Here is a 14,104-nt window from a genome sequence, read left to right on the forward strand (position 1 = left end):
GTTTGAATGGATGAAGTTGGTTCCTGACTTGGAGCTGTTAGCAGCATAATGTGTTGTACCAACATTTCCTTCAATTACAGCAGTTTAATCCAAAGTTACATTGAAGAGAAATGCAATTGTCCAGAGATCTAATAATTGGACATAAGAGAGGAGAGAAAATGACTTCTGTTATATAAAAGTAAAAAAGAGGCAAAGGCAGATCTCAGGTCAACAATGCAACAGGAAATTCGTTGTGCCATGAAACAGAAAACACAGATGACCAAACTGAGCTAAGTCCTCTAGGTGTTAAAATTTGGTTATCTGTGTGGACATGCGTCCTTAATTTGGGTTTTTCATTTTTGTCTTGATTGTGTGATTTACCTGCATCCTCAGTCATACTTCAAGATGTCTTAGTATTGCCATATTTAGGCAGAGGTAGTAATAAACAAGGTTCATTGTAGCCGCTAATTATGATTTGGTTTGATCTTCATAAAAAAACCTAAAACATTAGTATTAGCCTGATAGAGTGATCTTTTGATTTTTCCTATTCATGAAAACTACTTGAGTTGTCAAAAGTACTCCAAGATAACACTTCCACAGACACACATCAAATGATGTACTTATAGGGTGGCCATAAAGTTTAGACCAATGTTTTCTATTTCTCATTATTGCCAGACTTTGAACTTCTTGGTGGATGCAATGACAGTAAGCAGAAATGTCTTTTTAAATAGCTATATTCGTAGATGACATGCTATGCTAGGAATTTTCATTGAAAAGAGCATTTAAAGAAAGCATTTATGGTCAAGTAAATTTGATCTTAATTAACCTGCAATGAAATGGCACTCAGTTGATTTTGTAAGAAGTTGAAACCAATGTTGGTTTGGCTCAACAGCATCAGCTGAGGCAATTTTCTTTTAAAATTTTGTTGTTTTCAAATTTGTTTTTGATCTTGGTGCATAGTTGTCAGCAGAAGGAAAAGCACATTTTCAGCTCATTCCATCATTGATCTGGAGGCATAGAAAAATTGAGGTTTTTTGAGTTTCAGAAGCCCAGAACAGAGAGACAGCATATTTGCACTGCCCATTTCTCATATTCAGTGCTTTGGCACCCATCCAAGGAGCTTAATTATTCATATATTAAATGTATAGTTGGAATTGCTTTAGCATCTTAGTATTTTTATCTAAAACATTGAATCTCCTTTAGGGTTTTTTCAGAAAATGGAAAAGTCATCCCCACGCATTCTCCAACACTTGATACCTAATTACCCACAAAGGATGAATTGTAGTAAGTGAGAATGTTTTGTAAGAAATGAGGCTCCTCGTGTAGAGCACGAGCTGAACATATCCTTGTGCTCATCTCCACAGCACTGGATCAATTTCCACCGTTCTCCCCACACCAGAGGGCACCCAGCCAAAGGGAACAGGGGCTGAGGAGCATTCCTGCATCTGGCAGGGCTCAGATGGCTTCCCTGGTGCTCTCAGGAGCCCCAGCCCATCCCTCTGAACACAGGTCCCATGGCAGAGTGGCTAGAAGGAAAACTGATTATTAATTCTGCTTTTTTTGCTGTGGTACCGTGCAGAGCAGAGCAGGGCCTCAGGAGGGAAGGTGCTGACCCCAGGAGCAGAGCAAAGCTCCTCAGCCCTGTTGGGAAATTCTAGTAGAGGAGTAGTTCAACACCTGACAAAGTCAAGATTTCAGAGACTTGAATTCAGGATCTAAATGGTTAGATAGTTGGAACAGGTTGAAAACAAAAAACTCCAGCAAATTTTGATTCTGTTTTAATTGCTATTTCTTTGGGTTCAAGTTAAAGCAGTCCCATAAGAGTTAAACCAGCCAGAGACCAATAAAAATGGAGGAGGAGGATTAAGAAAGGGTTTAAATTTCTTTTTGCTTTGGGCAGGTGTGGTTTGCTGGGGGTTCTTTGGGCACAAGAAGGCTCCAGTGATGCTCAGGTGCCTGAGGGTGAAGGTGGCGGGAGGCGCAGCTGTGCCCGTGAGGCCGCGCGTGCGGAGCTGTGTCCAGCTGGGCCCAGCAGGAGCGGGATGTGCCTGTGGAGCAGGGCTGGAGGCGGCCCTGGGGATGTGTGGAGGCCTGGGGCAGCTGTCCCTTGCAGCCAGGCTGGGAGTGCCGGGGCTGTGCAGCCGGGAGAGGAGCAGGGGCTGGGGAGGCTTGACTGTGGCCTTCCAGTGGCCAGAGGGGGCAGAGAGCCATGGGGGAAGGGGAAGGTTGGGATGAGATGTTTGCAAGAGCTAAGAGGGTGCTGAGCCAGTGCAACAGGCTGCCCAGAGAAGCTGTGGATGCCCTGTCCCTGCAAGGTTCCAGGCCAGGCAGGACAGGGCCCTGAGCACCGCGATGGAGCCAGCGGCAGCAGAACCAGGCCATGGCTGCGGTGCCTCCATGGCCTTCTGCAACTCCATGGGTGAGCAAAGCGCAGCCCCGTTACCTGGGCATGGAATGTTGGCACCGGTTGCCAGGGGCACTCCTGCTCCCAAGGTTCTGTTGACACGGAGTCTCTCGAGCCAGTTGACGGATTCTCTGCTGCGCAGCAGACGTAGAGCGTCCGTCTTCTCCATCCCGGCTGCGTACAGAGAGCCGTGTGCTGAATTTGCGAGCCAAACTCTGCAGTGACTGAACAGGTGAGTGCAGACAACTCCTGAAAAGCTGAGTGTCATGCTGAGGGGCTGGTCTGGGCTGCAGCATGGGCTGCAGGTGGGCTCCAGTGCCAGAGTCATGGACTTCCCACCTAGCTTTGAACAGGAACAAAAGACTTGGCAATGGGAGTCTTGGGGCATGGGGATATTCAAGAAAATTGGCATTCCAAATAGATAATCTCTCCTGTACTTTTCTGACAGGTTTGGAACAGCAGTTTTCAGTCACACCAAATAATCGGCAGTGGGCTACCCAAAGGAGCCAAAGGGATTGATCCCATCCCTGAGGTTCCTTTTTTGGTGTTGGTCCCACTTCCTTTGCCGGTGCTTTTAGATCCAAAAACACCATGAGCTCCGTAAGTACATTGCTACTCAGTGCTGATCTGAATCTTGAAACATTTTACGGGCTACTTCTAGGAAGTATTTCAAGAGTTTGTAGGAAAAGGACAAGAATGGAAACCTTTGAAAACTTTACATAACATGGTGTTCTGGAATACTGAAAGTTTTGGATGTCTGTGGGTGTTAGCAGCAATAGTTCACAACTGCTTACAGTGTGAGCAGCAGCCTGCTAGAATTGGGAACTGTTCTCCTCATTTTCAAGGGGTTGGGACAGGCTCTTTCTTGGTGAGGCACCCTGTCGGAGTTCAGGGCTGATGTCTTTGCTCTGAGGAGATGCACTTAGGTGGGAATGGCCCATAGCACCACTGGATGCATATTGCAGCCTTTGCAGGAGTGTTTTGTGTATCCTTGTGTGCTGTCATTGGGGTGGCAAAAACCAAGTGCCATGTTCATATTAGTGCCACAGAAAATGCTAAGGCTTTGTTCTCTCTCAGGGTCAGCGAAAGCGCCCTGGAGAGGCGCTGGATTCTACCCCAGCTCAGAAACGGAGCAGGCTGCTGCCCTCCAGAGCTGGTGGAACCTTGGAGACAGAACCAAGAGAGGCTGGTAAGAACAGAAACTGCTTCTGGAGGCTTGGAGTTCATTTGAATGGGTGCTTTTGCCAGTTCCTAGGCCCTTTCCTGGGGAGGAAGGGAACCTTGGGCTTGAGGAAGCACCTGGTATGGCATCCCTAAACAACCAGCCCACTGACAGCTGGTTTGGTTTGTTACTGAACTCTGTCCATTGGCCTCTAGTGGGAGAGGAGCTGTGTAGCCAAGGCCCCAAGTGTTGCTCAAACACCTGAATGGGTGCCCTGATGAGCTGGCAGTGACTGCAGCTGCCACAGTGGAGGTGGCAGGCTGAGTTTGGCATCTCCCAAGCTGCACAAAGATGAAGAAAAGTTAGTCATTAGCTGGGGCCCATTCTTCAGGGGAGCATGGACAGCATGGTACTGTAACATTAGCATCCCCCATAGATTTGGTGGTTTTTTTCTCCTGTGTGCTAAACATTCCCCTATGCGAGAGGAATGATCTGTTGGTGTGCACTTCCCGTAAGCTGTTGTCATCCAACAGAACTTGTGAGGAGTTCAGGAGCTCTTCCTCTTGTTTTGTCCCTTCAGGGCACAGGGCAAGGCTCAGCAGGACACATGAGGCAATGCACAGAGGACCATGCTCCCTGTGGACTGCTGAGGGCAAAGCTTGAGTGAAATGTTGGACCCATTCCTGAACAAAAGACACCTTGGGCACAGGGAATCCAAGCACAGTCTGTTCCACAGTGGCAGCCCATTGCATTCCTCTGCAATCTCTGAACTCACTTCTAACCTTCTCTTTTTCCACTGCTGAAGAAGTCATAGATCTCACAGGAGATTCTCCAGAGCCTGAAGTCACCACGATCAGCGATGATGAATCTCCTGTGGTAAGTAGTGACTGGCACACTCCTCTCCATGTTGCATCCATAGGAATTTTCTTGCCCTCTGCAATCTTACTAAGTCCCCTGGCCTCAAAGGTTGAAAGATGGCTCTGATTTAGCACTTTAGACACAGTTCCCAGTCAACCCCAAACACACTCCCAAACACATCAGCATGCCTGAGAATCAGTTGCAGAGAGTGGATGAAGAACCTAAAAGAGGATGTTGCTTCAGTGATTCAAAAGAGAGCAGAGGAAGTCTTTGATTTGAAGAAGTGTTTTAGCTGCAGCATCAGTTTAAGGTCCCCCTGTCACTGAGGTGTCAAAAGCAACTGCAGCTGACTGGGGTACACACTAATTCTCTTTCTTATTCCCCTAAGTCTTTAAAAGGGGCATATTTGGGATTTTTTCTTTTTACCCTACTATTTTGAAAGAATATGCTTTGATGCAGCCCTCAGAGCAGTGTGTCTGCTCAAATTTGGGATGCCTCTACTGCTGTGCAAAGCAGACACATGCAGCAAACATTGCATGGCAGTTATATCCTGACAGGGTTGTTCCTGAACCTGTGCAAAGAAAAGGCCTCCAATTACACAACACATTTTGCATGACCCAGCTCCACTTACACCAAGCACCAGAGCAGGTTTGGGTCTAGGGTTTTTTTTCTCTTCAGTAGCTGTTCCTCTAAAAAGTAGTGCTCAGGCTATCACAGGTGAACTTGCCAGTTGGAGGGAGAAAGAGGCAAAGAAACAGCTCTGGCCCAAATCCAATTAGGGAACTGAAACGGGGGAGCAGGAAGGGTCAAGTTCTGCTGCTTCCTAAGTGTGTCCATTTCTACCCCGTTCTACCCCTGCAGCAGAGCCCCCAGCAGCCACATCTTTCCAGGGCCTCGGACAATTCACCTGAGCCACTGGAAAGGAACGATGGAGAGGAGCCAGGAGAAGATGATGGGTATGTGAGAGAGAAAGTGTCTATTAAAACTCTGATTCCATATATGTGGTAGAAAGAGGTTTTTGCCAAGCCGTAGGGTTCTGCAAAACTCTGTGCAAATACTTCAGACCTGGAATATAGTGGTCTGCCTGGAGGAGAATTAAAAGAAACCCAGCAAAATCCAGCAGAAACCTTCCTTCCCTGTTTGTGAAGCCACAATTGAATTTAAGAAAGCTGCTTGACATGCTGAAATGCTTGCAGTACATAAAAATTCTTGCAATGATGGTGTTTCTGGGTGAGAATGCATCTTATTCAGAACAGGGGATGTTTTGAGTACCAACGTTTTCTTTGTTGGTAACCCTTGGTGGCCAGTGAAAGAAATGGCTGTGCATTTAAATGACTGTATGTTCTTTTGGTTCTCCTCTCTCTAGTGATTGGCTGCTGTTTGAATTTGATCCTCCCTATTGGTCAGATGAGGACTCCCAGGTGAGGATGCACATGTTCTTGTCCTGCTCTGTGGGAGGGAAAGGGGCAGAGGGGGAGCTGCACAACTCACTTGTCTTAGGTGGGTGCCATGGGCAGCGGGCTGGAAGCACAGCCCTTGCTGGGAAGCTCCAAGTTGTCCATTCCTGCAAGTCCCTCCTTGCTGGTGTCCATAGAGGGAGGAGCCCTTGCCAGGATGGCACTGGCAGAGCTGTGTGTTCCTTGTAGTTCTTACATTGACTGACTGACTGCACATACTCCAAGTCCTGTTTGCCTGGGGCCAATAGAGCAGCAAACTGGAATTCCTTCCTCCCAATGCCGGGTATGCTTTCCATTCTTCAGCATCTGGTCATGCAGCAGGAGTGTTTAGAGCTGTGACTGCAGAAGTTGCCCATTTTGGGGCTAAGGCAAAGAAAAGGTTCTAGCCCAAATCCAATCAGGGAACTGTAAAGGGGAAGTAGGACAGAGTTGATTTGAGTGGCTTCTAATTTGCCTCCATTTTTACCCCACTGCAGTACAGAGAGCAGAACCAGCAGCACTCTCAGCTTTCCAGATTAGCTGAGAATTCAGCTGGGCCCCTGACAACTCCTGATGAAGAGGAACCAAGAGTTAATGATGGGTATGTGAGAGTAAAATGTCTCTCTAGATTCTAATTTCTGATAGATGGTAAGAACAGGTTTTGCCACACTTCCGGCTTCTATTCAAGTCTGTGCAGAAACTTCTGACTTTGAATATAGTGACCTATCTGTCAAAGAAGCAAGTAAAAGAATCCAAAAAAACACATAGCAAAATCCAGATGAAACCTTTCTTTTCCTTCCATTAAGTCATGGTTGAATATTTATTCCAGTATGGCTTGCTATAAGTTTCAAATGCTTACAGTACATAGCAGCTGGGGGAACAACTGTGGTGCTGGGCTGGGATGTTGCTAGAACAGAATTTGTGTTAACTGTTGGTAAGCCTTGGTGCCCAGGGAAATTCTTGGCTTTGTGTTGAAATGGCTGCATGTTCTTTCTGGTTCTGTTCCCTCTAGGGCACAGCCAGCAGATCCTGCTAGTCCTCTGACTACGGAGGATGACAACTCAGAGGAGCAGGACAGGGAGCTGAGTCAGCTGCACTCACAGGATTCCAGGGAGGCAGAGAATTCAGCTGAGCTCTGGCCAAGAGATGATGAGGAGGAATCAAGAGACAACGATGAGTATGTAACAGATGATGTGTCTCCCCAAAGTGTCATTTCTGACATAGGGCAGACACAGGGTTTTGCCAAACTGTTGGATTCTGCTTGATTCTGTGGGAAGGAATCTGATTTGAACCATAGTGTCCTGTCTGGAAGGCAACTTGTGGAAAAAACCCCTAAAGCCCAGCAAAATCCAGGAGAAACATTTCTTCTCCATTCAGGAAGTCATTATTGAATGTTTCTTTATATTATGTGTTGTGATATACTGATATGCTTGCAGTCCATTAAAGCTCTTGCACTGACTGTGTTTCTCGCATGGGATGTTGCTAAATCAGAATAAGGGATTGTTTCAATTTCTGCCATTTTCTATCTCTATGCACTTTGAAATTGATGGCTGCATGTTCTTCTGGTCCTTCTCCCTCTAGTGCATGGTCAGCAAGTCTCATCAGTCCTCCAAGTCCTGAGGATGACAACGCAGAGGTGAGGATCCACAGCCCTTGCTGGGAAGCTCCAAGTTGCCCATTCCTGCAAGTCCCTCCTTGCTGGTGTCCATAGAGGGAGGAGCCCTTGCCAGGATGGCACTGGCAGACTCATGTGTTTTTTATAGTTCTAGCACTGACTGACAGACTGCACATACTCCAAGTCCTGTTTGCCTGGGGCCAATAGAGCAGCAAACATTTTGCCCCAAATTCCTGTGCCTGTGCTTTCCGTTTCTCAGCAGCTGCTCATCCAACGCCAAGTGTTTAGGGCTAATGAGGGAAAGGAAGGTTCTAGCCCAAATCCTGTTAGGGAACTGAAATGGGGAAGCAGGATGGGGTGGCTTCAAGCGCTTCATAATCTCTCTCCTTTTTTACCCCATTGCAGGACTGGGAGGAGAGCCAGCAGTATCCATCTGATTCCAGATCAGATGAGAATTCAAACCCAGTGCTGGCAGGCAGACTTCAACATGAGCCAAGAGATCTAGAATTGTATGTGACAGATAAAGGGTCTCTCCAAAGTGTAATTTCTGATGCCATTTCCATGTAGACACAGGTTTTTGCCAATCTTTTGGCTTCTACTTGATTCTGTTTGGAGAATTCTGACTTGAATCATAGTGACCTGTCTGGAAGAGAAGGAATGGAAAAAACCCCTAAAACTGGCAAAATGCAGGAGAAATATTTCCTCTCTGTCAGGAAGTCATTATTGTAATGTTTCTTACCTTATGGACTGTGATACACTGAAATGCTTGCAGAACATAAAAGCTCTTGCACTTGATTGTGTTTCTCAGCTGGGATGTTGCTAAATTAGAATAAGGGGTTACTTCAAGTTCTGCAATTCTATGTCTTGGTAACCCTCTGTGCTGAGTGAAATTGATGGCTGCATGTTCTTCTGATTCTGCTCCCTCTAGTGCACCGCCAGGAGGTCCCATTAGTCCCCCGAATTGGGAGGATGACAACGCAGAGGTGAGGACCCACATGTTGTTGTCATTTCTGATTTGTGGGAGGGGAAGGGATAAAGCAGTGCTGCACAACTCACTTGTCTTAGGTGGGTGCCACGGGCAGCTGGCTGGAAGCACAGCCCTTGCTGGGAAGCTCCAAGTTGTCCATTCCTGGAAGTGCCTCCTTGCTGGTGTCCATAGAGGGAGAAGCCCTTGCCAGGATGGACCTGGCAGACCCATGTGTTATTTACAGTTCTAGCATTGACTGATAGAGTTCTTTATTCACAATGCCTGTTGTGGTTTCCTTTCTTCAGCAGCTCTTTCTAACGTGAAGTGTTTAGAGTTAAAATAGCAGAATTTGCCAGTTTAAAAGAGAACAAGGGAACAAAACAGCTCCAGCCCAAATTGCATTAGGGCACAGGAAGAGGGGAGGAGGGAGGAGGGTTTTCAGGTGGTTCCTAAGCTATCTCTGTTTGTACCCTGTTGAGAGCAGAATCAGCAGCAGCCACTTGGTTCTTTTCAGGGCAGCAGCTGTTTGTGCTCCTGCTTTGAATGCTCTTAAGCCAACTTGGAGGGTGATAGTCTAGCCTTCCTCACTCCTCTTTCTGAGGAGTGAGCTGAGGTTTCTGAGCTGAGGTTTGCATGCAGCACAAGGGGCTCACCCAATCTAATTGTATTTTCTTTTCTTTCCCTTCTCATGTGCATCAATGGAAGTTTCCTGAAGGTGAGTTGATGTTTGACACTTGGTAATGGACTTTGATCTAGAATGTAATCATGACTTTTGTTCTTTTCCAAGAATCTGGAGCAGCAGGGCTTGAAAGTGCTTTTAGGAGAAGGCATAGGACAGGCTCAAGCTGCTAGCCAGTGTCTTAGAGAATGGATGCAATGTGTGTGTGGTGGCCTCTATCAGTCACAGTGGAAAATCCCTGTCATAAGAGTTGAGGCTGAATTGCAGAAGGAACTGGAATTTGGTGACACTTCCTACACTTTGAGTTAATTAGTGATTGATTAGTATCACATGGAGAATGGAATTGCAGAAGTCATTGATGCCTGCATTTTCTGAGAGTTAAAAAGCAAGCAGCATTTCTTGACCCTCTGGTGTTACAGAGCGGGCCATTTAAAATTGATCTCTCTTGAACTTGGTCAAGATGTTGCCCACAAAAACTGGATTGGTTACTGGGTTTGGTGCAACAGGTCAATAGTTGTACACTTGGGAGAGACATTGATTGTTTCTTTCAGTGCTGCACTTTCAGTCTGGCTGCTCAGTGCTATTTCACCTATCAGACACGCTCACTAGCAAAACTAATATTTACGAATTTGAACAAACCAAGAAATTAGTATTGATTGGTTACAAATGACACGGTCATCTTCCTAATTAGTCTTCTGTCTTCTTTTGGTTCCCAATTGCCTCACTTCTCCCTAGAATTAGTCCAATCAGTGCATTGCTCAGTCTCTCTCTCCTTTTGGGCTGGGCAGTTTCTTGAGCTGCTGCTCCTTGAGTCGGTGGTCGCAATCTCCCCCTGCAGGAATTACTTTTTACCACTCAAAGCGGATTTCAGGAGAGTCTGGTTTCTTAGTTGTTTCCTTATCTTGGGACTTGGGTTGAATGTCCTTTTGGCCCCTCAGTTCTGCATTCTTTGTGTCCACTCTCAGTGGGCATCCTTCTCCTGAAGCTTTCTTAACCTTCCCCTGGCTCTGAGCTCCTGGAAGCATGGCAAGGTCTGAAGCTTAACAAGGCAATTCTACCAACAAGGAATTTGTTTTTCTAACCCATGGGCATCACTGAGATCTTGTTTGTTAGTTGCTGTCTATTTCATGGATTAAATCTCCCTTCCGGTTGCTTTGGTTTGAGAATACACAAGGGTGAAATATATCAATACAAAAACATCTTTCCTTAAGAAATCTTTTACATGTTCTACATTTTGCATCTCATAGAACTCCATCTTCAAATTACCTTAACCCAGGAGGGACCTGATGACAATGTTTAAGGGGACACTGCTCCAAGTAATTGTGTAGTTTCCAGGGACTGTCCTTGAGAATCACCTTTTTAGCTGGGTGTAGAGTGAACAAAGCAAAGGTTTTGTGTTGCTCTGTAGCAGAGCAGTTGTCGTACTGTGTTAGGAACAACCAGAAGTGCGATATGACTCTCTTAGTTGCTTTGTCCAAGAGAGCAAAGTTTATTATTCCACATCTTCTTTTATAGACGTGTTCCAGAAGGTCTGAGAGGTAAAACTCTCATTGGTCCTTAAATTTACACATCACTATAACTGGTGAATTGGAACAGCGCCCCTTGACTGTTTCTTGCAAGGAAACAACAAGGATTCTAAACAGCACCTGCAAAGATTGCTGTCCTTTACCAAGGACTGCTTGGATTTTTCATTATGCTTTCTCAGGCCAGAGTGAGAAGCTTTGTGTGACTTAGTTTCACACAGACTGTGTGTTCCTGCTTGCTTTTTGCATTTAGCATCCACAAGTAGTCCCAATGTCTGGAAAGGTTCAGCCTTACTCTTTGGGAAAGTAGTTTATTTCAGGTTGTTTTTATCCCAGATGAACAGAGTCCATTTAAAACAGGAACCATTACTGACTATTTCTAGAACTCATTTGAAGGGTAGCTCCAGGGAGAGAGAGAGAATAATAGATGTAACTTCTGAAAATTCAATTACAGTGCATGGAGAAGAACAGAGAACTGCTGCACTGAACAGCCAGGAACAGGTGGATGGCTCTGCTGATGGCACAGGAGCTAATGATGCACCTGTGGCTGATGCAGCCCCTGCAGAACACGGAGCAGAGGAGCATGCTGGAAGTTCAGCGTACGTATGGCTCATGCCCTACCAAACACGGAACTTTGTGCTTTTGTTTCTTTTCTCAGTAGGAATAAGTTCTACAGCTATGCCTGCTTTATCTTTGATACTACTACTCTACTCATTTCCACACTTCTCCTGTGTTGCATGATGATCAAATGATACCATTTGCATTTTGGGAGAAAAAGGCAGCCCAAGGCAGAGACCACAGAACCTTAGAGATGAGAGTGGGGCTATGGCAAGGAAGGGCATTGGTCACAGCCCATAGCTCAGGATTGCATTTGCTTTTTCTGACAAGTTCTAGTAGCCAGGTTAGCTATGGAAATACTTCCATTGCTAGCAATGAGGCTTGGCATCATGGGGCCAGCAGGCAGCAGCTGGGCAAATTCCAGCAGAAATTCCCTGCTGGAATGCTGCCAGCTGGCTCCCTTTCTCCTGCAGCTGGAGCCATTCTTCCCAAGGTACACTTGCACACAAGCAGCTGTGCAGGTCCTGCTTTTATGGTCAGTGCTGGATGTCACAAGCCCTGATTTCTTTGCTTCTGGCATGGAGATCTTGCAGTTCAAGTTGGCTGCCTGCACAGTAAAATCCCCGTTCTGCAGAGCAACAGCAAAGTCCTGCTCTAGGAGCGCTCCAGCAGAATAAGAAAGAGGCAATGCATTAGACTGATTAAATTAAACCAGGTGTCCGTGTTGCCAGAGAGGACAAAGCACATGAAAATTGTGATGGAAGGTTTTCTAAAGTGGTTTTTTGGGGGTGAAAGGGAAAGGCATAGGTTTAAACAAAGCTGGTGTGCTTTGAGCCTTTGGGAAAGGCAATGTAGGAGAGAAACTGAGGATGGAACTTTTAGGTGTCAGGTCTTAAACATGCCACCTCAAGGGCTTTCACTATTCTTAAGCATAATGCCTTTTGTCAATGACTTTGGACATGTTTAAGTTTTGGTGGTTCCCTCTGCAGGTGAACAAATCCCACCACTTGGTTCATATAGAAAAGGAATACTCTGTCCCTTCAGTTCTCTGTTCCAGAATGGAACTGCTCTGAAAGAAGTCACTGCTGCAGCATTCAACATTGACCAAAGGCTCCTTTCTGGGGCTGGATCTTGCCAGAGCCATGTTACTCTGTAGCGTTAGAACTGGCTCCTGCAATGAATATTCCGGGCTGAATGGTTCCCAGAGGACAGCTGGATGCTGTAGTTCCAAAGCTGTTCATGACGAGCCGCTGCAAGTCCAAGTTTCCCAACACCAAGTGGCCAGTGCTAAAGACTGCTCTTACTTCAAATGCCAGAGCAGGGTGTCTGACTGCACCTTTCTCCTAGTGAAAACCAGGATGCTCTTTCCCTCGAGGCAGGGAGAGCCCAAATCCTCATTAAATGCAGCAAAGAGAGAGTTAAAGACAGCAGGCTTCTTCAAAGGAAATGGGCCAGGGCTAGTCAGTGCACTTGCATGATGAGCTGAGATTTTAGGTATCAATAATCATTGAAGTGGGGTGATATTAACAGCTGCACGTTCTTTCTGCTTCTGTTCCCTCTAGTGCAGAGCCAGGAGTTGTCATTAGCTGTCCAATTTGCATGGACTATTACTCAGAGGTAAGGATGCACCTCTTGTCATGCTTTGTGCTTTGTGGGAGGAGGAAGAAGCCAAAAGGGGAGTTGCCCAAGTCAGCTGGCTGATGTGGGCAGCTGGCTGGAAGCACAGCCCTTGCTGGGAAGCTCCACAAGTCCCTTCTTGCTGGTGAATGGAGAGGGACAAGCCCTTGCCAGGATGGCACTGGCAGATCTGTGGGTCCCCCCTGGCTTCTAACTGATTCCAGATGCTCTCAAGTCTCATTTGCCTGCTGCCAATAGAGCAGAAAACTCCAATTCTTTTCTCCCAATACATGTGGTTGTTGTTTCCTTTCTTCCAGATCATGCAAAATGGACGACAGCTTGTGACAACTGTGTGTGGCCACGTGTTCTGCAGCGCGTGCCTCCCTGCTGCCCTGGAGAACACCGGCATGTGCCCAATGTGCGGCATGCAACTCGATCCAGGGTTGTACTTTCCTATTTATTTATGAGTGCTTCTGCTGCTCAGGGCAGACTCAGGTGGACCTCGAAGAACAGGCGGTGCAGAGGCTTGCTTCTTTCTGTATATAGTTTTTTTCTGTACATAGTTTCATTTTTTCTGCGTTCAGTTATACATAAAGTTTTGATTGATTTAAATCTAGTCTGTCTGCTCTTCTGTGTTGGACTGTGCTGATAAACAGAGATGTTGTTTACCAGGTGGAAATAAGGCTCTTGGTTTGAGCAGTCAGAAGCTCGTTCTTTTCATCACACCATAGTCACTGATTTGGGGGAAATGTGCTCATGCCATGGGCTTTGTAGTTCTTGTGGCCAACAAATAATAATTGAATAGTAATTGTGGCAAATAAAGAGTGTGTTGTACATGGAAAAGAAACAGGTGCTCCTTGGGATGCAAGGCCTTGTACTTGTCAGGCCACAATCTGGTGGATGTTTAGGTGCAAATGTCAGTGATAGTAAAAGGTTTTAAAATCACAGAAACCTTGGGGACTTAGAAAGAAAGTTAAGCTTGGCAAGCCCTGGGAAAAGTAGGCCCTGAGACATGTTAGGCCTTGTGCTTGCTAAAGATCATGGGAAACTGCACTTGTGTAATCAATAGATGATAAATGATACAATTGTTGATGTGATTATTGCTTAAAGAAGATGAGAAACAATGTTAGGGGCTTGAGAGGGGATCATGAGAAATCCATGTTTGGGTAAAAACAATGCTTCAAATAGAACAATGTAAGTTTAATAATTAATATGTAAGATATAGAACAGAGTATAAAAACATATAGAATAGAGTATAAAACCATGTTAAACTCGAAATGAAGTCGGGTCAGATGTGGGTATGTGT

General features: G+C 45.9%; 1 protein-coding gene across 1 annotated transcript; it reads left to right on the plus strand.

Moving 5' to 3' along the window:
* The first annotated feature begins 2,500 nt into the window (after window positions 1-2,500).
* Window positions 2,501-13,414, plus strand: LOC147653129 (uncharacterized). The gene is made up of 14 exons (XM_086889416.1): window positions 2,501-2,615; window positions 2,832-2,983; window positions 3,461-3,572; window positions 4,351-4,421; window positions 5,265-5,359; window positions 5,770-5,824; window positions 6,337-6,440; window positions 6,852-7,016; window positions 7,421-7,475; window positions 7,860-7,963; window positions 8,383-8,437; window positions 11,078-11,222; window positions 12,744-12,798; window positions 13,116-13,414. The coding sequence occupies exons 2-12, from the start codon at window positions 2,975-2,977 to the stop codon at window positions 11,108-11,110; spliced, it is 858 nt and encodes a 285-aa protein (XP_086745542.1). The 5' UTR covers window positions 2,501-2,615; window positions 2,832-2,974; the 3' UTR covers window positions 11,111-11,222; window positions 12,744-12,798; window positions 13,116-13,414.
* The last annotated feature ends 690 nt before the right edge of the window (window positions 13,415-14,104 follow it).

This window comes from Cyanistes caeruleus, chromosome 5 (assembly GCF_971803275.1).
Source record: "Cyanistes caeruleus chromosome 5, bCyaCae1.hap1.1, whole genome shotgun sequence".
NCBI classification, from domain to species: domain Eukaryota; kingdom Metazoa; phylum Chordata; class Aves; order Passeriformes; family Paridae; genus Cyanistes; species Cyanistes caeruleus.

Bases quoted from the DNA above. Each gene is read 5' to 3' on its own strand.
- LOC147653129 (XM_086889416.1), top strand. The intron at 4,422-5,264 runs GTAAGTAGTGAC...CTACCCCTGCAG, and splicing joins GCGATGATGAATCTCCTGTG to CAGAGCCCCCAGCAGCCACA. The intron at 7,476-7,859 runs GTGAGGATCCAC...ACCCCATTGCAG, and splicing joins CTGAGGATGACAACGCAGAG to GACTGGGAGGAGAGCCAGCA.